At 34.4% G+C, this 21,956-nt stretch overlaps 5 protein-coding genes and 1 long non-coding RNA gene across 13 annotated transcripts; 2 read left to right on the top strand and 4 right to left on the bottom strand.

The window, feature by feature from the left end:
* The first annotated feature begins 4,515 nt into the window (after window positions 1-4,515).
* Window positions 4,516-5,484, top strand: LOC147946415 (uncharacterized). Its single transcript, XM_087509605.1, has one exon. It carries the CDS (start codon window positions 4,516-4,518, stop codon window positions 5,482-5,484), a length of 969 nt encoding a protein of 322 aa, XP_087365731.1.
* Window positions 5,485-5,604: 120 nt separating this feature from the next.
* LOC104783249 (uncharacterized) lies at window positions 5,605-9,634 on the bottom strand. 5 transcript variants are annotated; one of them, XR_015597774.1, is made up of 4 exons: window positions 9,242-9,628; window positions 8,783-8,992; window positions 8,047-8,120; window positions 5,605-6,019 (listed from the first exon to the last, which is right to left on the bottom strand). XR_015597774.1 is itself a non-coding variant. In XM_010508379.3 (4 exons), exons 1-4 carry the CDS (start codon window positions 9,314-9,316, stop codon window positions 5,964-5,966), a joined length of 402 nt encoding a protein of 133 aa, XP_010506681.1. In that variant the 5' UTR covers window positions 9,317-9,628; the 3' UTR covers window positions 5,848-5,963. The 5 variants fall into 5 exon arrangements, 2 of the variants coding, with proteins under 2 accessions (XP_010506681.1, XP_087368233.1); XM_010508379.3 differs by having other exon boundaries at window positions 5,848-6,019; window positions 8,047-8,107; XR_015597773.1 differs by lacking the exon at window positions 5,605-6,019 and adding an exon at window positions 7,711-7,888 and having other exon boundaries at window positions 9,242-9,634.
* On the top strand, window positions 5,909-8,014 carry LOC104783248 (uncharacterized). 2 transcript variants are annotated; one of them, XR_767219.3, is made up of 3 exons: window positions 5,909-6,046; window positions 6,126-6,323; window positions 7,823-8,014. It is a non-coding gene; the product is annotated as an uncharacterized LOC104783248 (long non-coding RNA). The 2 variants fall into 2 exon arrangements; XR_767218.3 differs by having other exon boundaries at window positions 5,924-6,041.
* A 2,166-nt stretch (window positions 9,635-11,800) lies between the features above and the next one.
* On the bottom strand, window positions 11,801-13,008 carry LOC104783247 (cytochrome B5). Of its 2 annotated transcripts, XM_087512106.1 has the most exons (4): window positions 12,777-13,008; window positions 12,533-12,643; window positions 12,372-12,438; window positions 11,801-12,270 (listed from the first exon to the last, which is right to left on the bottom strand). In XM_087512106.1, the coding sequence occupies exons 1-4, from the start codon at window positions 12,777-12,779 to the stop codon at window positions 12,008-12,010; spliced, it is 444 nt and encodes a 147-aa protein (XP_087368232.1). In that variant the 5' UTR covers window positions 12,780-13,008; the 3' UTR covers window positions 11,801-12,007. The 2 variants fall into 2 exon arrangements, with proteins under 2 accessions (XP_087368232.1, XP_010506679.2); XM_010508377.3 differs by lacking the exon at window positions 12,777-13,008 and having other exon boundaries at window positions 12,533-12,714.
* A 155-nt stretch (window positions 13,009-13,163) lies between these two features.
* On the bottom strand, window positions 13,164-15,332 carry LOC104783245 (protein TILLER ANGLE CONTROL 1-like). 2 transcript variants are annotated; one of them, XM_010508375.3, is made up of 6 exons: window positions 15,080-15,332; window positions 14,916-14,961; window positions 14,367-14,692; window positions 13,841-14,158; window positions 13,482-13,614; window positions 13,164-13,405 (listed from the first exon to the last, which is right to left on the bottom strand). In XM_010508375.3, exons 1-6 carry the CDS (start codon window positions 15,083-15,085, stop codon window positions 13,392-13,394), a joined length of 843 nt encoding a protein of 280 aa, XP_010506677.1. In that variant the 5' UTR covers window positions 15,086-15,332; the 3' UTR covers window positions 13,164-13,391. The 2 variants fall into 2 exon arrangements, with proteins under 2 accessions (XP_010506677.1, XP_010506678.1); XM_010508376.3 differs by having other exon boundaries at window positions 14,367-14,686; window positions 15,080-15,154.
* Window positions 15,333-16,980: 1,648 nt separating this feature from the next.
* LOC104783244 (uncharacterized) lies at window positions 16,981-18,629 on the bottom strand. Its single transcript, XM_010508374.2, has one exon. It carries the CDS (start codon window positions 18,507-18,509, stop codon window positions 17,307-17,309), a length of 1,203 nt encoding a protein of 400 aa, XP_010506676.1. The 5' UTR covers window positions 18,510-18,629; the 3' UTR covers window positions 16,981-17,306.
* Window positions 18,630-21,956: the final 3,327 nt, after the last annotated feature.

The raw sequence follows: 21,956 nt of genomic DNA, 5'->3' as shown, positions 1-21,956 counted from the left end.
ACAAGTGCTGGCAAACCGACCTTACCATTATGGCCAATGGATGGCAATCCTCCAAAAATGGGAACCAATGATTTCTGAAACTTTCCCCTCCAAGATCCCTTTCTGGATCGAGTTACAAGGCCTACTAAAACACTACTAGCAGACAGAAATGTTGGAAACGATAGGTAAAGAATTAGGTGAACTCGAAGAAGTGGAGATTACCTGTGACTCTGCCAAGATCCGAGTCCACATCGATGGTCTACAACCACTGACAAAAGAAACTGTTGTCGTTTTCCCGGATGGTAAGGAAGCCTTAGTAACCACTGCTCTCACTGCTTTCGACTCACGCATGAGACAAGATTCTGCCCAGGACTTATAAAAGAAACACGTGCCTCTACCCCGAGTGCTCCAAACCCAAACTCCACTAACCAGGAAATCCGGAGAAATTATTATACACCAGAGAATAATTTCAGAGCCCTCAGCACTCTTTCAGGCCACTTAGAACCAAAGAACTATGTTTCTACAACCGCTAAGTACTCAACTAGGACAGCCCTGTAAGTGGACAGCAGAAGTGAATACAGGTCAAGAAGCCAAAACCAAGATCGTAATGCTTATACGGATAGAATGGATTTAGAGAGAGAAAGAGCACACCCTTACCAAAGGAGAGAATACAACAGAGACTCTCATTATCCCACTTATCGCACAAGAGAGCAGAGGCGAGATCCTTACCGGAACCTCCAGTGGAAAGAGAAAAACTGCCCTGCAATTACAAAGACGGGTGAGAGGTCAGACTCTTCGAGACCAAGACGTCCCCCACTAGAAAGGAACTTGGATGACATACGTCTCAACTCACCTTCCTTGACTGCACCCTCTGAATCCCCTCCACGGGATCCCAGTGTACCGGTTCAAGCATCCCCTCCTGTAGTAATCCCTACGAAAGAACAGGTTATGGATGAGCTTAGAGATGTTACTATCCAATATCTGGTTGTACCAGATCCAACAGAGAAAGCTGCTAGGAAACAAAGAGTAATTCTGGGAGAAGAAAAAAACCTAATGGCTGAAACAGCGAACAAAATTGTACTGGCTGCATCAAATGCTATTCCGACTGGATCTGTAATCCCTCACCCTGAAGATTATCCTTCTGAAGCCAGACTAGTAAATAGTACTCAGTGTTCTCCCACCACTGAGACCCAAGCCCCAGCGTCAAAGCGAGGACGAGGTTGACCACCCTTAGCAAAAGCATCCCGAGGCAATCTCTGAAACTAGCAGGTGCAAAAAGTCAAAAAAGGAACTTAGCAAATGGCTCCCCAAAGAAAGCACTAATGCAAAAAACTGGTATACAAAAGAATACCTCGATACCTAGTTCCAGTCGTAAACCAAATGTGAAAGGACGACCTGTTTCACAACGTGACAACAATACAGTCCACATAAGGTCAATAGTCCCAGCTATAACGAAGAAAAAGGTGGATTTTCACAATCCACCTCCTCCTATTCCTTAAAGTTATTGAGCTGGAACTGTTGTGGTTTGGGGAATCCCACAACAGGTCGGCGACTCCGTGAGATAAATTCCAGTATCTCACCTGATGTAATATTCCTCATGGAAACAAAGAACACTGATGACAATGTAATCTCCTCTCTCAACTGGATGTCTTACCCGAATCACTATCTTGTATCACCACACACTCCTGGGGGAGGAGGTCTTGCTCTATTATGGAAACAACACATGGATATTGAGATCTTATTTGCCTGTAAGGATTACATTGATACTCGCATTATTGCTGAAGGAAAATCATTTTTCTCCACCTTTGTGTATGGCGAACCGGATAGAACAAAAAGAAAGGATGTGTGGAATGCACTTACCCACTTGGCCTCACTAGAGAGGCTCCCTAGTTCATGACTGGCGATTTTAACGACATCATTGACTCTTCAGAGAAACAGGGGGGACCTGATAGACACAAAGACACTTTTCTTGACATCCGATCTTTCATGTCGGAATGCGATCTTTTTGACCTACGGCATTCATGCAACTTTCTTTCATGGAGAGGTAAGAGGCATGATCACATCATTCACTGCCGTTTGGATAGAGCAATGTCAAATGGGATATGGGCAGAGGAGTTCCCACATAGCCGCAGTGAGTACCTTCGCTTTGAAAGAAAGAAAAAGAAAGGCATGTTTAGATATGATAGACGACTAAAAGGAAACCTTGAAGTTAAAGATTTGGTGAAAAAGGCGTGGAACCATGATTCCTATGAATTAGTGCAAAGTAAACTGACTCGTTGTAGAAAAGAATCATAACCTGGTCTCGGCTGAAACACCATGATAATCAGAAGGAAAGCGAGTTACTTCGTCAACAATTAGAGGAAGCCATGTCCAGCCAGAATCCGACCACTGAGATAATCTCTTCCATTAACCTATGTCTGCTAAAGGCATATCAAGCTGAGGAAGAGTTGTGGAAGCAGAGAAGTAGACAGCTATGGTTAACTTTGGGAGATAAAAACTCCGGTTATTTTCATGCCATAACCAGAGGTAGACATGCAGTCAACAAATTTGCAGTGATCGAAGATGAAAATGGTGTTGCAATGCATAAAGAAGAACAAGTACTTACGGTTATCACTGAGTATTTTCATAACCTTTTCACATCGGAGAGTGGTGATCGGGCTGCTATTATCCGAGAAGCAATTGATCCTTGCGTCACACCTGAAACAAACCAAACACTTATCAATATCCCATCCCCAGAAGAAATAAAAACCGCTTGTTTCTCGATCCACCCTGATAAAGCTCCTGGCCCTGATGGTTTTTATGCCAGTTTCTTTCAGTCAAACTGGGATATAGTGGGAGACAATGTAGTTCTAGAAATTCAGAGCTTCTTTTTATCCAACAGACTACCTGCACATAGTAATGAAACTCATATTAGACTCATTCCTAAGATCCAAAGCCCCCAAAAGATGGCAGACTATCGACCCATCGCCCTTTGTTCAGTGTTTTACAAGATTATCTCAAAGGTTATAACAAAGCGACTTCAACCTGTCCTCTAAACGATGATCTTTGAAAACTAGTCAGCCTTTGTGCCTAAAAGAGCATTAACAGATAATGTGTTAATAACACATGAAAATCTACACTACCTTAAAAATTCTGGAGCAAAGGTGCGGTGCTTGATAGCAGTCAAGACTGATATGAGTAAGGCGTACGATCGTCTCGAGTGGGACTGTATCCGATTGGTTTTGGAAAGAATGGGATCCCACCAAACCTGGATTCAATGGATAATGACTTGTGTGACATCGGTCTCCTACTCCTATCTCTTAAATGGATCAGCACAAGGGAAAGTTGAACCACAAAGAGGAATTAGACAGGGAGACCCGTTGTCACCCTATATTTTCATCCTTTGTAGTGAGATACTATCGGGTCTATGCAACAAAGCTCAACAAGGTAAACGCTTACCTGGCATCGGAGTGTCAAAGCATAGCCCGCGGGTGAACCATCTCCTGTTTGCAGACAGCACCATGTTTTTTTGCAAATCAGACAAACAGAGCTGTAGAGAGTTAATGAACATTTTATAGAAGTATGAACGAGCTTCAGGACAAAAGATAAATAAGCTCAAATCTGTTGTTACCTTCTCTGCAAAGACGGGTAAGACAAGTGGGGGGACTTGGAAAATATCTGGGACTCCCGGAGCTGTTTGGTAGGAAAAAGCGTTATATGTTCAACACCATAGTGGATAGGATAAAGCAACAGGCTCGAAGCTGGTCTACTAGATCACTCTCCCCTGCGGGGAAGACCACCATACTGAAATCTGTGCTTGCTTCCATGCCTACTTATGCTATGTCATGTTTCAAGTTGCTAGGGTCCCTGTGTAAACGCATTCAATCGGCTCTTACTCGATTCTGGTGGGATGATTCTGAAGAGAAAAGGAAGATGTGCTGGATTGCATGGTCAAAACTGACAGCTCATAAAAAGAATGGTGGGCTAGGATTTCGAGATATACCAGACTTCAACTATGCACTTCTGGCAAATGTGAGCTGGAGACTGTTAACCCAACCTAAGAGCCTCCTGTCAAGAGTTCTGCTTGGCAAAGACTGTAGGGATGTCTCCTTTCTAGAATGTGAAGGCTCCTCAACAGCCTCCCATGGCTGGAAAGGCATTTGCATCGGCAGAGACCTGATGAAATCCCAGTTAGGAAAAGCCATAGGTTCCGGGACATCAACCAGTATCTGGTATGACCCTTGGATATCTTTAGCCTCCCTGGTATGCCCAATGGGACCTCCCACCAAGAACACTCAGTTCCAAACTGTAGCAGATCTTATTTGCGCATCCACCAACACCTGGAACACAGAGAAACTCGAATCGCTACTTTCGGTATAAAGAAGAGATCTTGGGCATCAGACCCAACAAACATGGAGCAGAAGATCGATTCATTTGGCTTCCCACAAAGTCTGGCGTGTATACAGCTAAATCAGGTTATCAGACCTTATCTTTGAAAAGTGAACAACAACCACAGTTTGCGGATTCCCTTCAGGATTTTAACTGGGAAAAAGAGATATGGAATCTACCTTGCTTACCAAAAATCAGATTCTTCCGAGGAAGATAATGCGAAATGCGATACCAACTAGTGAAAATTTAGGTAACCATGGAGTTAATCAAACCGCTAAGTGCCCTTTCTGTAATGAAGAGGAGACGAGACTCCATTTGTTCTTTCACTGTACATTTGCCAGGAATGTATGGCTGCAGATTCCAACAAAAACCACTTTCGACCCATCGGAGATCAAAAGCTTGGAGTTGGGTCTAAAAGCGACCAGATCACTAGCTTGCCTTCCACCTACGGGCTTTTGGAATGGAGCACTGGGGGCTTGGATCCTGTGGAACATTTGGACATGCCGAAATAAGCTTGTTTTTGAACAGCAATCCTATTCCCCGAGGGAAGCTATGACTCAAGCCATTTCGCAAACCCGCGAATGGTACCTAAACCAAACCCCAGAGACTCTACCGACACATACCAGTGCACAGATTCAACTTACTGAAGATAAACCAGAGCGGATCCGATGCTATACGGACGCGGCTTGGAGGGAGGAATATCAAGATGCGGGTTTTGGCTGGATCTTCATAGGATCTTCACCAAACTCTGAAAAAATCGGCAGTGCAAACTCTCATCACGTCAGATCTCCGCTTATGGCAGAAGCGATAGCAGTGTACTTGGCCTTGCAACATGCCTCCGATCTTGGTTACCGGAAACTTTTGTACGCTTCGGATTCACAACAGTTGATCAAAGCGATTAATTTGGAGCTCCAACTGAAGGAGATTCACGGGATTCTACACGATATCCTATTGTTAGCATCGAGTTTTGAAGAAATCTCATTCACCTTCGTCCCCCGTGAAAGGAACCGTCGAGCAGATGAGATTGCGAAAAACGCTCTATCTACCCTTGTTCCACTTAATGCTTCACGATCTAATTTTCTTGTACCGTCTAATGTAATTTCTCCGGTTCAACCGAATGTACCAAACTTTGAGTAATTTGAAACTTGATTGACAAAAAAAAAAAAAGGTGTAAATTAAAATCCTTTGAATTTTTGCTAAAAATAACAAAGGTGTTCTTATGTGCAGAGTTTTTGTTAAAAATAACAAAGGTGTTCGTTTTCATATAAACATTGCTTCATCCTTTGAAAAGTTGAAATTGTACATATGACATGGTTTGAAAAACGGTAACAGGTAAAGTAACCGTTGGAGTTCTGTAGGCAAAAGTTGTAATTGTAAGTTACTGTTGTAAACGGTAACAGGTAAAGTAACCGTTGTAGCTATGTGGGAGCGCCCAAATATAAAAGTCAAACTCATCAAAAAAAGGAAACAACCAAACAAAACCTAAATAATTCCTTTTTTGTTATTTTGAAAAAAACCCTAATCTTTTTTGCTTATAAATTCTTCTGATGCATCTCTTCAAATTCAGAATGCTCTGTATTCTTCTTTTTCTTCGAGAAACGAAAACCAAATCCTCTTTATCTCCTTCTCCTACTTGAGCTAGCTCGATCTCCAATGATGATATAATAGATCTCTGCAACGAAAAATTGTCATCGGTAAGGTTTGATTTCTGTCCTCTGTCTTGAATTAATCCACAGAGTAATATCAGTTTGAATCTACTCTGATTAATTATATTTCAGGGCAAAAGCAAGGAGAGGATTAGGAAGAGATCGGGAAGTGAAAGCGAAGAAGAGGCTAAGAAGGTTCCATCATTCGCCTCAGCAAATCTGACTGATTTCGTCGATAAGAAAGCTGACACGTCACCAACACATCGGTGCAGACAAAGCTCGCATCTTAGCCTTGGATATGTGGGCTACTCACTTCAACAGTCCAACAAGGTATTATTATTATTATTATTTTTTATAAAATATTTTGATATCCCTTTTTTCTTTTATAAATAATTATTGAGTTTTTTTTTCTGATTTAAAAACTATATTTTAAAAAACTATATTTTTCAAAAAAAATGTTTCAACTTATTATTTTAATTTCTTTAAAGCTTTAAGTAAAGAAAATGTTTTTAAAAATTCAAATAACTTTTAAGTGTTGAACTAAAAAATACATTGATTGCAAACCGAGCTTAGGCATCCAGTCGAAAGAGTTTCCTTTGGTCTGTCAGTTGGTGTTATAAGTTCAACATGTTTTTACGTAATATAAATTTAACTATTAAGAGTTATTTGATTTTTTTATATATAAAACAGTGTTTTTAATTATTATTTTTGATTAAAAATATTTTTAAAATATTCAAATAAATTTTAAGTGTTGAACTAAAAAAACGTTGATTGCAAACCGAGCTTAGGCATCCAGTCTGAAGGGTTTCCTTTGGTCCGTCAGTTGGTGTTATAAGTTTAACATGTTTTCACGTAATATAAATTTAACAATTAAGAGTTATTTGATTTTTTTTTCTACAAAATAGTTTTTTTAATTATTATTTTTGATTAAAAATATTTTTAAAATATTCAAATAAATTTTAAGTGTTGAACTAAAAAAACGTTGATTGCAAACCGAGCTTAGGTATCCAGTCTGAAGGGTTTCCTTTAGTCCGTCAGTTGGTGTTATAAGTTCAACATGTTTTCACGTAATATAAATTTAACAATTAAGAGTTATTTGAATTTTTTTTTTACCAAATAGTTTTTTTAATTATTATTTTTGATTAAAAATATTTTTAAAATATTCAAATAAATTTTAAGTGTTAAATTTTAAAAACGTTGATTACAAACCGATCTTAGGCATCTAGTCCAAAGGGTTTCCTTTGGTCCGTTAGTTTGGTGTTATAAGTTCAACATGTTTTCACATAATATAAATATGACACTTTCGAGTTATTTGATTTTTTTTTCTTTTCAAAATAATGTTTTAAAGAAATATTTTGATTTTACAACTAAAGATTTTTAATTAAACAAAAAAGGCTTTTAATAGTCAAAATAGGTTGTAAGTGTTAAGTTTTTCAAACGTTGATAACAACCAAGCTTAGGCATCCAATATGAAGTGTTTTCCTAAGGTCTGTCAGTTTGGTTAGAGCATTATTAGTGGATTACCTCTCCTAAGTTACTTTCAAATTAATTAATCATATAATTAATACTAATTCAAGTAAAGCAACCCTAAGAATATTTTTGCAAAATCATTCATTTACTAGAAAATCCAAAGAAGGTTGCTTAATCTTTTAAATAATAATTTTTTAATTTATGTTTAGTAATTATCAAACTTTAATAATCTAAAATGACAAAACAATTATTAAAATTTGTATATTACATAAAACTTTGGAATCTTAATAACATATTTTACAAACTTTGGAATATTAAACATATTTTACAAGTAAGAAGGAAGAAGTTGATTCCTACAGGTTGGAGATCAAAGAGAAGAATCCAGGAGCTTGGAAATGGTTCGATCAAATCACCATATAGAACAGCTCGAATAGCCACAAATCAAAATAAAACTTACTGTTATATGTCTTAGTGGCAACTATGTAGGTACAAGATAATCTTTTTGATGATTCGAAAGTTACACACAGAGACAATAATACTAATTTGCTAAATGTGTTTCTAATAGAGTAGGAACTAAACTCACCTTGATTCTTGCAACTGCGGGATGCGGTGACTTGATTGCTAACAACGACATTGCGGTTAAGCTGCAGTTACCAACTGTTGTTTATCAAAACAGAGCAGAATTGAAATTTCACATCAAAATTACAATACACTACAAATATTTTACATCAAAATTACAATCTGACAACAGAACTAGATTTGAAACACTGAAATGGTAGTCAATGTACAGGTAGAGGCATGCCACGATTGGTGAATACGGAAGGTGACCGCATCCTACTTAGTAAAGGATTCATAGAAACGTCCTACTAATCCAGAAGGTGAATGCATCCTACTTAGTAAAGGATTTTACCACAAGCCCATCACGGATAAAGCAACAAAACCCTCAAAGACCTTAAATATATATTGAAAGCTCAAGAGTCTTTTTGGATCCTATAATAATATGCATTGGGGTACGGTGAAGTGGTACGATTGGAGCCATTGGTGTTAGAGAAGAAGAGATATAATAAACAAACAGAGTTGATGATCAAACAAACGAGTAAACAAACAAAGACGATGATCAAATCTAAACTAACTAAATCACAAGATAAACTGATGGAATCTAAACTAATTACTATTATATGATCAAGAATCACAAAGGAAATTGATAAAAACCTAAACTAACTATATATATTTTTTTTATTGGTTTCCCTCAAAGCGATGAAACAGAGAAAACGTTTTAAGGGGCTGGTGAAAGGGACAGTGAAGGGATCGGAACTTACCACTGATACGATTCCAGATGCGTCGGGTGGGGAAGGCCATCGTGTTCCACCACTCTCTCCATCTAAGGCCGGCCATTTGAGCAAAGTGAAGAGAGAAGAGAAGAGAACAGAGAAGGAGAGAGAAGGTAGAAAGGGAGAAGAAAACTCAAAATGGTGTTTTATTTGGATCGCTATCTCCAAGATTTCCTCATTGAGTGTTTTGATCCATAGCTACAAATAAAAAAATGTTGCAAAAATCATTCGCATCAAAACCTAAGAATATATCAGCAACAAACAGATAAATTCTCTTAATCCTTCAGCACCAACTGAGAGAATAAAATTGACTAATCAGAAAGAAAATACATCAACCAAAAAGACACTCAATTACAATGCTCAACAAAGAAGGTTAAAAACAAGCAATCTTCAAATCACCAGTCCCACATACTCAATGCACACAATTCCTATATATAAAAAACATACCTGGTTGCATCGGAAGAGGATTCTTATTGACAGCCGGACCAATACGCATAGGCCTGGTCGAGCAGTATTGACCATTCATCTCGGTCAGCACCTTCACTCTGGCGTCTCTCTCCAGCACCAGCCTGAGCCCAGTTGAGCCTAAACGTCTGTTCACCGCTCAATCTGAAACGTCCGCCGTCGTTTGTCGACAGAACCGAAGCGTCAATCTTTGGGTTACACCGATTAATAAAGCCATCGCCTCCGGTGACCATCAACCCTCCAGATTTAGACTGAAAATTCAACGGACTCGATGTGAATCGGTTGAATTTCAGATTCTCGGACGAATCGTCTCTTCCGTCGTCTTTCCAAACGAGAGAGAAGAGAGAGAGAGTCGGGGATGAATGAAACAGAGATGGAAAAAAAAAAGAAAAAGAACTTTTATATTTATGAACGGACCAATGGGAATCCGCCACGTCGCGTTACTCAGGGAGTTGCTCAATTTTTTCCCACAGAAGGATACTCTCATTTTTGAACTCGAAAATGGGTATTTAAATGGGATTTTGGGGTCAATTGTGAGAGTACTCGCCACTAAAGATAGTCTTAGGTTCATCATGTTTTTACGTAATATAAATTTGACGTTTAAAAGTTATTCGATTCTTTATTCTTTTGTAAAATAAAATAAATGTTTTTGATTTTGGAACTAAAAGCTTTTAATATAAACAAAAAGGTTTTTAAAATATTCAAAAATAACTTTTAGATGTTAAATTTTTTTAAAAGTTGATAACAAACAGAAGAAGGTTTTGATGATTTTGTGAGTAAACAAATTTTTTAATATAAACAAAAAGGTTTTCAAGTTTTTTTTTTGTCTTCAGTTTGGTATTATAAGTTTATCATGTTTTCATGTATTATAAATTTGACAGTTGAGAGTTATTTGATTTTTTTTTCTTTTGCAAAATAAAGTTTTGATTTTGGAACTAAAGCAGCTTTTAATCAAACAAATATTCAAATAACTTTTCAATACATTGACAAATAGACATCATTTTGGTTTTATAAGTTCAACATATTTTAAAAAAATTATAATATAATAATAAAATTTATTGTTATATATTTTTTTTAAAAAAAAATATAACAATAACTGTAATAACAATATTTTGTTTGAGATAATATTTATTTTTAATTATTCTGTAAATCTATTAGTCTATTTGAATACTAATTATTTTAGAATAATATAGTAGTTTATTTTTGACATATTATTACAGTTTTATATTGTTTGTTTGTTTGTTGTATTTGCATCATTATTTTGTGAAATATAAAAAAGTAATTTTAATATTATAATTGTGAGCAAATAAAAACTATTAATTTATCATCTATTTAAATTTAGTTTTACCAACCGGCCAATGTGGAAATTAAAACACACATTTTTCATAGATTGGGTAATATATCTTCGTTTTTAAAAATTTCAAATCACAAAATATGCAGAAAAAAATCTGCATTTTATTAATCATAAGTATAATATAAAAATTCTAAACAATTTGTAAATAAAATAAAATAAAGATGATAGGAGAATCATAATTTGAAATCTTAACAAAATCTTTGAATTTAGTTATTAAAAATAATTATATTGTATACTTGGATATAAAATCTTAGTTTTAAAATTCTAAATGGTTTATATTTTTTTTTTTTTTAAATATTTACAAATTTCGTCCATAATTTATTAGAGAGAGAAAATATTTTTATTTTTATTTTTTTAGATTTTTTAGTATTTGATATGTGAGTGTTTTTATTTTTTAATTAATTATATTATTTAAATTATTAATTAAGCTTAATTAAAATTTTCTAATGGCAATTGAATGTAATTTTTTACACATTTGAAGGTTAGTTTCATATTTGTACTTATCAATTAATATAGTAGGATTTGACACTTACAAGATTATATGATTTTGTAAGTATACCTGTTTTCAATCTTATATTCTTTTAAGATTGAATATTAACACGTTGGAAACATACCGAGTTAGGTATTATAAGTTCAATATATTTTCACATAATATAAAATTGACACTTGAAAGTTATTATTATTTTTTTTTTTGCAAAGTAATGTTTTTAATAAGTAAAAGCTTTTAACTAAACAAAATGATTTTAATTTTCAAATAACTTTTAAGTGTTAAATTTTATAATAGGTTGAGGACAAACAATTATAAGCAAGCAATTAGTTGATTCTTCATCTAATTAAGAATTGAATTTATAACAGGAAGAATAATCATAATGTGTGCCCGTAGTAGATACGAGATGCTGAGGGCCTAAGAAGAAGAATCATACATACATGGACAGTAATTATTATTAGATTGTCAAGTTATAGCTTCTGGTTGAACTTTTCATCTTCAACTAAGCTCTGTTTCAGCTCTGCCATCTCTCATTTTGTCTTTTAGGTCTGCTCTCACTCACCACTTCAGACCTAAAACATACGTGCTCTTGCTTTTCAGCTCATCTCTTTATGAGCTGCTTCCTATCTTACTCTCTATCATTTAAGTCTTAGTCTTAGACCACCCATTAGTTTTGTGGTTACAAATGACGGTAACAAAATTAATGCTATAAGAAACTTGCATATATCAACAAGGGGCTATTGGTATGGCCCAATAACATAACATAAATAAGACAATAATATAATCAAATTCTTAATCATAGGCCAAATCTTCACATAAGAAGCCCGTTATTACGACGAACACACACAAAAAACCAAGAACAGTAAGAAACTTTGTGAATCGATCTTTTTGATTTTTTTCTCTTGGTTTACTTGTTGTTGTTGTAGAATCTGAGAGCAAAGGCAACGCCGAGAATAAAGAGAGGAATCAAGTAAACGAGCAGCTTGTTTCCAGGTTCTTCTTTAGTTGTTTCCACCGTCATAGACTCCTCCTTCTTCTCCCACGGCGGAATATACTTCTTCGTCACCGGAACCGTTGACTGGTCAACGTCACCGATACAATACTTCTTCATTTGCTCCTTGGCGTCATCGCTATGATTCACATCGTCGAAGTCGGTCGACGCGTCTTTTCCTTTATATTTATATATATATATATATATATATATTCTCACAAAATTACAAACCGAAGATCAAACCGGATTATTAAACCAAACTTGTAATCATTGTACGTACCGGTGACGGCGAGGAGAACATTATCACCGCCGGGATGTTCGTCCATGAAGGTACTGATGTCATAGACCTGTGGATTCACACTACTTTTCTTAGAAACAGAGTAGAGTCATTAAATTTTGATTAGAGAGAGAGAGAGATTAAAAGAAGAATAATGAAGGGACCTTTCCATGGATGAGAATCCAACAATCGTTCTTGCACTTATGTTTACATACGTCATGAAACGAAATAAGATTCGCCATTTGATTTTTTGCTCTTCCAAAGGAATTATTAACCTGAAACAGACAACTTTATATATATAGACTTTCAAATAACAATCTATATTCGACCAGTTTCGTTTTTTTTTGGTTGAAGTTTTACTATTCTCCAAAGTGAAAGAAGAAAAAAGAGTAAAAAAGGGGTACCTACCATAGTAAAACGTGAAGAATATGGAGTTTGTATGTTAAATTGGTAGCTGAGATGCCTCCAATTGGTCAGCAACCTCAGGTTGGTGAAGCTCTTTTCACGTTTTAGAAAGAAAAAAAAAAGAGTCAAGCATATTTTTGAAGAAGCCTCAAAACTACTTTTCTCATTATTCGGCCCAATGCAAAAAAGGCTTTTCTGATTTCGATACGTTGATTTTTAGTATTAGTCAAAATACTTACATTGACCAATTAGCATAATGAAAATTTGAAAAACCCAAACTAACCAAGCATGAGAAATACGAAATACGAAATTTTATCACAGATTTCACAGTCAACGGTTTTAGTTAAACAGAAAAAACTTTTGAGAACGATGCACTGATAGAGATCGGACTAAAGAAAAACACATGACATATATAATTATAAAAACACAATATGCATATTGATATTGAACAAATAATAGCAACTTAGTAATTGTTTGTAACATACTACTTAACAATCTTAACAACACCAACACATTCTGAAATAACAAAAAAAAAAAGAAATCACATATAATATAGTGTAATATAGAAACCAATGGATCCAATGACGATTGCTCTTGTACGACATCGCTCTAAGCCTTCTAGGCCATGCAATCTGCTCCACAAAGCAGATGAGTAAAGTGATAATCATATCGAACACCTAATATAAAATAATATTGACAAAGACGGACCTTGAATGCTAAGAAGATAACGTGATTCGAGAGCTTCACATTTTTGAGTTGGCTTGTGTATAACGTCTTTTTTAGAAGCCTTAGGCGGATCTATATCTGGATGGATCTTCTTCTTTAACATTCTCTTTATCATCTACAGTAATTTATACACATGTATGATGTTATTCTTGTGCAAATTGAATGAATAGTTTACCCACATATGAGTACACTTATGAAGCAACAAAAGTGATGCTAATTATAACAGACATGCAACATTATGTAGAGCCTGACGTGACGTCATTTCGCTGGAATTATAGAGGCACATGTAACATGCTCATATACAATATCGTCGTCAATGAATTAAAAATAAAATTAATTACCTGATGCATTCTCTTGATTGGAGGCGAATCTTTTTCTTTATCTTTCGACTTTGACATGACCAACTTCTTTTTAACAAGGGAGAACTTCCTACTTAGCTTTGACCCATTTTGTTTAGGATATTTAACCTCCTCGTCGACAAGATTAGGGTTCTTGGATTTCTTGCCTTGCCCCTGGTCATCGTCTTTGTCTCGGTCCTCCATGAATAACTCCGCAAGTGTTGTCCTCTTCTTCTGTGGGACTATCTCGGCTTCCACCGCCACCGCCACAACTGGCGTTTCAGTGGTTTTGATCGAGCCAAAGTGATCAGTATCCAATAGCTGTACAGATTATAATTAATACCATAAATCTCAAGGAAATCAATCTTAAGAAGGTGTAATGGGATGTATCTTTTTTTCTACAAAAACGTACGTAAACACACACAAACAATTGAGACATGCGTGTCTATGTAATTCAATTAATTCCTATTGGTAAACGACTCGAGGATAAAAATGTACGCAATATAATTTATCTGTTCTACGTACGTACCTCAATTACATCTTCATGATGATCATAGCACTTATTGTCATCGGAGATAAGAGGATCCACTTCCTGATCGACGTTCTTGATGATGCTACCATCGATTACGACATAGTCGAGATCCACACTCCCACATTCATCATCATATTTTCCATCTTCTTCTTGAAAGTTCAAGGTGTCGAAACCAAATGTGCCGATGGTGAGAACTCCATCGAACCAATTATCAAGAGCATCCACTAACCCAACTTGATCCAATATAGCTTTCGTGTTCTTCTCTATCTCACTTGTTCCTTCACTTCTCTTATTCTTCTCGTTTTTCGTCACACCGTCTATTTCTTTCACCACATGGAAAACATATATACAAGTATCGATTTAAATATAGCTAGGTTGGACAAAATGTATGCTATTTTTAACAAGGATACGTTTAATATAAAACCATATATTAAACAGGGAATCACATGATTTTATATAACTATAAAAAGTAAAACTACTATTCAGTTTAACACAAGATTTTAATAAAGCAAATACTTAATAAAAACAAAAAAACAAAAGGCTAACCTTTGATGACATTGTGGTGCAGCTTTCTCTGCACCCAGTTAAAGATCTTCGGAAAGTCCCAGTAAAAAACAAGAAAGATTTATAAATTCTGAGCTATATATAAAAGGAGATCAAAGCAAAAAAAAATCGAACGATTTAAATAAATAACAGCAATTTTTACGTACCGTCATAATTTTCTAGCTCTTCTTTATCAGTAGAAAGAGTGAAAGGTCTCTCACAAGCTAAAGGATAATGAATGTGAAATGAGAAATTTATATCGACACTAAATAAGAGTCTTTCAGCTTCTGACACGTGTCAACTAGAGAGATAGAGTGGGTTAGTTAGGTCTGACTTTTGGGAGGCAAGGCCAATAAGTAGGTGCCACATGTCAGTGATGTTGTGCTTATCTGGTCGTCACACTATTCCTTGTCCCCTCCCTCTCGATTATTAAGAAATTAACTTTTTGACCCGATTACTTATTTTATAATCAAAGTTTGACCTAATAATTTTAATCATTTGCAATGTTGCCTCCATCTTTCCGTGGTTCGTTTCTTGTAATTTTGTTGGTAGACTTCTGTTGCTTTCAGTAGTACTATACCATTGGATTAGACATCGAAGGTAGAGTTCGTTGCATTAGAGCGATAGTTTTGGTTTCAATCAATTTCTTTTAAAAAATATTGGATCAGTAGCACTGTAGAAGCTTTGGATTCCCTCATCCGGGAAGTTCCAAATCTAATGGAAGCAATTTAGTCACTGTGGTCATTAATTATAAGATAAATGTCGCGGAATGTCGTCGCGGATCGTTCCTTCACTATCTATCAACAATAATGTATTCAAAGTTTCAAACTCTAGCTACCTTTCAAAAGTTTACGTAAGGTTTATCTTCAAAATTGAAAATATCTATGACATTTCTCTTGAGAGCAACACTTGCTAGATATGCTTATTATTGATCACATTGAACATTCCAAATTACATCGCCAATAAGTTAATTACCACTTGTAATGGATCAAGTGCCAAAATATATATTAATTCACGGAATTATAATTTCTGAACAGTTTAACTTCTCTAATTAAGTTCGCTAATCGAAAGGTCGTCGGATACCTATTGAATCCTAAAAGACAGAATAGATTAGAAGGACTGTTGCATAATGCATGCACATGCAAAGTACCCTCCAAGCTTTTGAAGAGCACACAGTTAATACCCCACACATACTGTTAGGATTTGGACACTTCACACTCCTTTCTCTTTGTCAGTTGCTTCTTGTTCTCAAACTTTTATTATCTTTTGCCTAATTATATGACAACTATATATATATATAGTGGAATTACGTAAGTTTTCGAAATTATTATATAGGCCACAGTTTTACACTAAATACTCATGTATCGTGTCTTTATTAGACAGTGATGTTTTGCTCTTGTAGAAATTTAAAAATTCACAAAAAATAAATTTAATGAAAATATTCAAACAAAAAATGAAAACCTATATTTGTTTTCAATAATAGATAAAAAAAAATGTAGAATACATATATAGGATATAGAGAGACGTTGTAAATATCTTTTTTTTGTTGGTGTCATAGAGACGTTAGCGAGATATATCTATGTATGACTCAGAAAGCATTTCCCTTCAAGTCAATAAAAACTTGATAAATCAAATAATAAATGAGCATATAGGATCTCTCTCTGGCTTTTCAACTCCTCCAAGTTCCATCTATTAATTGAAATTCTCAGTTTAATTAGTTTCCCCACGACAAAGAGTGTAATGAATAAATTTTACATTACAAAAAAAAAAAAAAAGCGTATACATTTGGTTGAGGATATTTTGTATGATAAATAAGCAAATGAGAGGTTAGGGCCTAAGGGGTTTATCCAAGCATGGACTTCCGGTTATGTCAGAACATACGAACCAATTAGACATTTGATTTGAGTAGAAGTACTTATGTTGATTAGTAACAAGGTTTTGGTTCTCTTTTTTTCTGGAATATGTTATCAAAACCACTACCCCAATTTCCAAATATATGAAATGGGCCTATACAGTACGTTTCGGTCCTTCACAGTAATACGAGGCTTCCTGTATAGGAAAGTAATAGTAGGATGAAATATATTTCATAATTCTCATTGATCACGTCACAGAGAATAAACAAAGGGCGTTACAAACAAGTAAAGAAGAGTCCGTTTTAAAAAAAAACGAATCAAAGCCTTCACATGAGTGAGAGGTTTCTAAAACTTATAAAAGAATCAGAATCCAGTCAATCCACTCATGTTTTTTTTCTTTATTCTTTTCCTTTTTCTTTATTTTTAATAAAATTGAATTTATTGCAAATTTAAACCCAAAACCTTTAGTTTTTTTTTCCTTTTTTTTTTGTTTTTTAATAATATTCGGACAATACCCAAGGTAAGATATTTTCCTTTTCGCTCAGTCGGTGTATCCGCCGTTATTACCGTAATCGTTGACGTGGAAACCATTGCCGGAGCCAGGTTTCCGGGAGATTTTAAGATGAACGCCGGGATCGTGATGAGATGCCGTCGAGTTGTAAACAATGGAGTTGTTTATCATCTGCACGTTACTATTCATAAAAGCTTTCATCGGGAGGTTACTATTCCCATTGTTAGGGTTCTTCGTCGTTTTCTTCTTTCCTTCTCCTTCGTCGCTGCTACTACTGCTGCTGCTGCTTTTAAGTCGCCGTCCTTTCTCTCCAGTGCCGTGGAAAATCCTAGAGGAATGTGTTCCCGAACCACCGGTTTTGTTGCTTGGAGGAGAGCGTAAAATCTCCATTACAGCACCTTTGTTTTCACCTGCAATGGTGATGACACGTGTGCCCATTATGCTCTCAGAATCAAACGGAGATGGTTGACGATGCATCTTCCTGGGGTTGTTGCCTTGATAGCTATGGTTATGGTTTTGGTTATGGTTATGGTTATGGTTATAGTTCTGGTTGTGGTTGTTGTTGTGGTTGTGGTTATACTGATTTGGTTCATGGAGTTGGCTTGTTTTCTCTGCAGTGAGAATGTTTTTCTGAGTGGTTTCGCGTTCGGAATGTAACTGAGAAGGTGGAAGAGAGTAAGGAGAGAGTACTCTTGGTGATGGTGCTTTCCGTTGATTCTCTGAGTCAGATGTTACAGACCGAGTTTTCACTGACTCAGACGTTGTAGAGTGACTTGAATGAGCTGGACTCGGTGGTGATTTTGGTTTTGGCTGTGGTAAGGCTTCTTGAACCTCCTTGGGAGATGGTGGCGGCGTGTATGACAACCGAGTTGGTGGCGGCGGTGGCGTCGCAGCCTTTGGTGGGGTCGGTGGTGACATGTGGCGGCTTGGAGGTGAATGATATGGGGACCGCTCTTGATGAGGAGATGAAGGTGAAGGAGCCTTCTGACGCGGAGGGGTAAGAGGCTGTTGCTGCTGACGTGGAGGGGAAGGAGGTTGCTGCTGCTGCTGCTGCTGACGTGGAGGTGAAGGAGGTTGTCGCTGACGTGGAGGAGATTGTTGTCTTGGCGGTGGTCTGACTATGACCGGACGGCGAGGGGTTTGTCGGGGTTGAGGTGGAGGTGGGTCGCTTGAGCCTTGTGATGTAGGCCTAGCGATGCTAGAGAGGCGGAACCATGGACGAACATTAGACATTATGTTTCTATTCTAAATGTAGTAAGATGTGATTTTTCAAGTGTGGCAAAACACAATGGACCGATTGAGATATGTAACCAAAGCTTATATATAGATAAAAATAATATACGAGTGTGTAGAAGAAAAGTGAAGCACTTCACGAGAAACATGAAAAGGTAAAAAGTGAAAATGGAGAAGAAAGGTATCAGATCCATGCAATGAGATTTCCAGCTTGCAAAAACCACATTTTACGACTGGTATCAATCGTTAAGAGCCACTTTCAAGCTTTTGCTTATAACTTATCTATCACCGTTGATAAAAATATATATATTTTAGATTCTAAATTCGTTGTTATGTCTGTGAAAAAACACTCTGCATCTAGTCACCGATACGTAAAAATCGGCAGAACCAAATCTGTACATCAATCTACTAGCAGAAAAGCTATGCATGCATATGTTATGTTTTTTAGCCCATATATATATATATATATATATATATATTTGAAATTTGTTCTACCAACAAAACATGACAAATGGGATAGGTATATTGTCATTATTATTTGATTGGTTTAGTTTCAACTTCTAGCATAATTTTTTACATTTGGTTTACCTTTTTTTAACTAGGTACGGTCCCACGCATATGCGCGGATTGTTGTATTAATTATGTTAATTCATTTTAGTTTATGTAATAATCATAAAACTATTAGAATATTATGAGAAGATTTTCAATAAAAAAATTTAAAATGGTTTTTTTGAAAAATGAGATTGAAAATGATGTATTTTTGAAACTCTCCCTAAAAATACATATATAACAAACAATTTTTGTAAATGTCAATAATACACTTTATTAATTCAAATCATACAATATCAAAATATACCACTTATTTAAAAACTATTGTTAATGATAAAAATATAAATTTACTATGATATTCAAAATTTACATAAAACATTTAATAAATAAATTCCAAAATTATTTTTTAAGTATCAATTAAATATATTTTCTATAAAATCTTATGAAATGCAATAAAAACATCCCAAAGATTAATTTATTTTTTAATCTTTTTGATATTCACCTTATTGCTAGGTAAAATTCTATTGATTTATTCTTTATAGTTAAAATTTGGAAACGAAATATCAAATTGTGTTTTATATAGAAAATCATTAAATTACAAATTTTTGAATTAAATAAACATTATAATGATCTTTATACAATTATATTTTGGATCACAAGAACTAAATATAATGATTACAAATTTTTGGAAGTAAGAGAGAGTTAAATTTTTTATTTAATAATTATAATCGTTTATTTTGTTAAAACATCACATACTTTCAAAAATAAAATAAATATACATGATTGAAGATGGTTTTTAGCTTTATTCCCTCATTGGGCTTTGATCGAAATTTAGTATTGTTGAATCTGCATCTATAATTTTTTTTTACAGACACCAAAATTTTATTATACATACGTAATTAAAAATTAAAAAATAATCAGAATACAAAGAAGGAAGGAAGAAATACATTAAAAAAAAACATTTGAACAAAATAAGATAAATCTAATAAAATATATAATAACACTATTACCATGAGTTTTGAACCCAAGCAAGAACATAAACAAAAAATATATATATATATAGAGTTTGAGATATAGTTGATGATGATGTGAGAATGGTTATTTATAGGATTTCAAAGGATGAAAGTTACATTTATAAAATAATATATTACGCATATGTAATTTTCAATTACATAATAAAAAGACAGAGAAGGAAGGAAGAAATACATAAAAAAAAATGAACAAAATATAAAATAACTCTAACAAAATATATAATCACATTCTTATCATGAGTTTTGAACCCATGCAAGAACATAAACAAAACAAATAAAGTATATAGAATTTGAGATATGGTGGATGATGATGTGAGAATGGTTATTTATAAGATTTCAAGGGATGAAAGTTACATTTCTAAAACAATTTAATTTGAGGAGTTACATTTATAATTTATAGTGTGATTGAATGAAAATGAATGGAAAATAGTCAATTCATATTTATGTAATTTCAGTTACAATTTAGTAGTGAAGTGTAGATTTTTAAAGTATAGATTAATGTATATATTATTATATTTTTACTTAATTAAAAATAATTATTATTTTTTAGAAATTAAATGGACCAAGGAGAGAGTGAATAATTGTTTTTTACAGCCACCAAAAATTTATAATACATATGTAATTGAAAATAAAAAATATAAGAAGACAAATAAAGAAGGAAAAAATACCTAAAAACAAAGAAATAGATTTGAACAAAATATAAGAGAAATCTAAAAAAGTTTATAATCACACTCTTACCATGAGTTTTGAATTCATGCAAGAACATAAACAAAACAAATAATATTTAGAATATGAGATATGGTGGATGATGATGTGAGAATGATTATTTATAAGATTTCAAAGGATGTAAATTACATTTCAAAAATAATTTATTATACATATGTAATTGTAAATTAAAAATAATAAGAATACAAAGAAGGAAGGAAGAAATACATAAAAACAAAGAAATAAAATTGTATAAATTATATAATCACATTCTTACTATGATTTTGAACCCATGCAAGAACATAAACAAAAGAAAGAAAATATTTTGGATTCTAGATATGGTGGATGAAGATGTGAGAATGATTATTTATGTGATTCCAAGGGTTGAAAGTTACATTTCTAATATAATTTAATTAGAGGAGTTACAATTATATTTTATAGTGTGTTGGAATGAAAAGAATGGTCAAATAAAATAGTCAATTCATAATTTAGGTAATTTCAGTTACAATTTAGTGGTAAAACGTGGATTTAAAGTATAGATTAATGTATATTATTATATTTTTATTTAATTTAAAATAATTATTAATTTTATAAAACTTAAATGCTAAATGGACCAATAAAGAGAGAGTGAAACATTACTTATATATATTTGTTTGTTTTTGAAAGAATGCCCGGCCGTTAACACTAATTAAGACGAGTAGTGTTTCTCCACTAATTTGAGACACAAATTATTCCTAGATTCTCCTCTCTTTTTTTCTTTCTCGATTTGACTACTACTAAGTACTAACTAGATGTACTAACCTTTGCATACGAACGGTTGATATTGTTTCATTTAGGTTTGATTGTTGGACAACTTGCTTTTATTCAAGGATTATTAAAATACATCGAAAGGGAAACTTGAGAAACCAAACATCGAATACTAGTAAGCAGTAAAAAGTATCTCTGTGCTAAAGCATCTTCGTCGGCTTTTCTTTTCCATATAATATAAATGTATTGATAACACTACTCTGAGGTCTGAGCCACTAATTCTTTCCTTTCAGAAGAATAGAACCAAATATATTTCTTTTATATATATGATAATTTAAAATATATACAATGGTTCGAAGTGTATTATCGGTTGCTTATTGGGCATCAAAATGGCGTAGCATCTCTCTCTTTTTTC

This window comes from Camelina sativa, chromosome 4 (assembly GCF_030686135.1).
Source record: "Camelina sativa cultivar CO46 ecotype springtype chromosome 4, ASM3068613v1".
NCBI lineage: Eukaryota > Viridiplantae > Streptophyta > Magnoliopsida > Brassicales > Brassicaceae > Camelina > Camelina sativa.
Note: the sequence above shows the minus strand (reverse complement) of the source record. Positions and strands in the feature narration are given on the sequence as shown.

Excerpts from the sequence above, each read along its gene's own strand:
- LOC104783247 (XM_087512106.1), bottom strand. Across the intron at positions 12,439-12,532 it reads GGATTCTCATCCATGGAAAG|GTCTATGACATCAGTACCTT; the intron begins GTCCCTTCATTA and ends GTGAATCCACAG. Across the intron at positions 12,271-12,371 it reads TGTTCTCCTCGCCGTCACCG|GAAAAGACGCGTCGACCGAC; the intron begins GTACGTACAATG and ends ATAAATATAAAG.
- LOC104783249 (XM_087512107.1), bottom strand. The coding sequence starts at position 9,316 with ATGGTCAATACTGCTCGACCAGGCCTATGCGTATTGGTCCGGCTGTCA. Across the intron at positions 8,993-9,241 it reads TCCTCTTCCGATGCAACCAG|CTATGGATCAAAACACTCAA; the intron begins GTATGTTTTTTA and ends TTTTATTTGTAG. Across the intron at positions 7,889-8,046 it reads CCGCAGTTGCAAGAATCAAG|CTGTTCTATATGGTGATTTG; the intron begins GTGAGTTTAGTT and ends TGGCTATTCGAG.
- LOC147946415 (XM_087509605.1), top strand. The coding sequence starts at position 4,516 with ATGGAATCTACCTTGCTTACCAAAAATCAGATTCTTCCGAGGAAGATA.
- LOC104783244 (XM_010508374.2), bottom strand. The coding sequence starts at position 18,509 with ATGTCTAATGTTCGTCCATGGTTCCGCCTCTCTAGCATCGCTAGGCCT.
- LOC104783245 (XM_010508375.3), bottom strand. Across the intron at positions 14,159-14,366 it reads ATCATGAAGATGTAATTGAG|CTATTGGATACTGATCACTT; the intron begins GTACGTACGTAG and ends TAATCTGTACAG. Across the intron at positions 13,615-13,840 it reads CAATCAAGAGAATGCATCAG|ATGATAAAGAGAATGTTAAA; the intron begins GTAATTAATTTT and ends AAATTACTGTAG.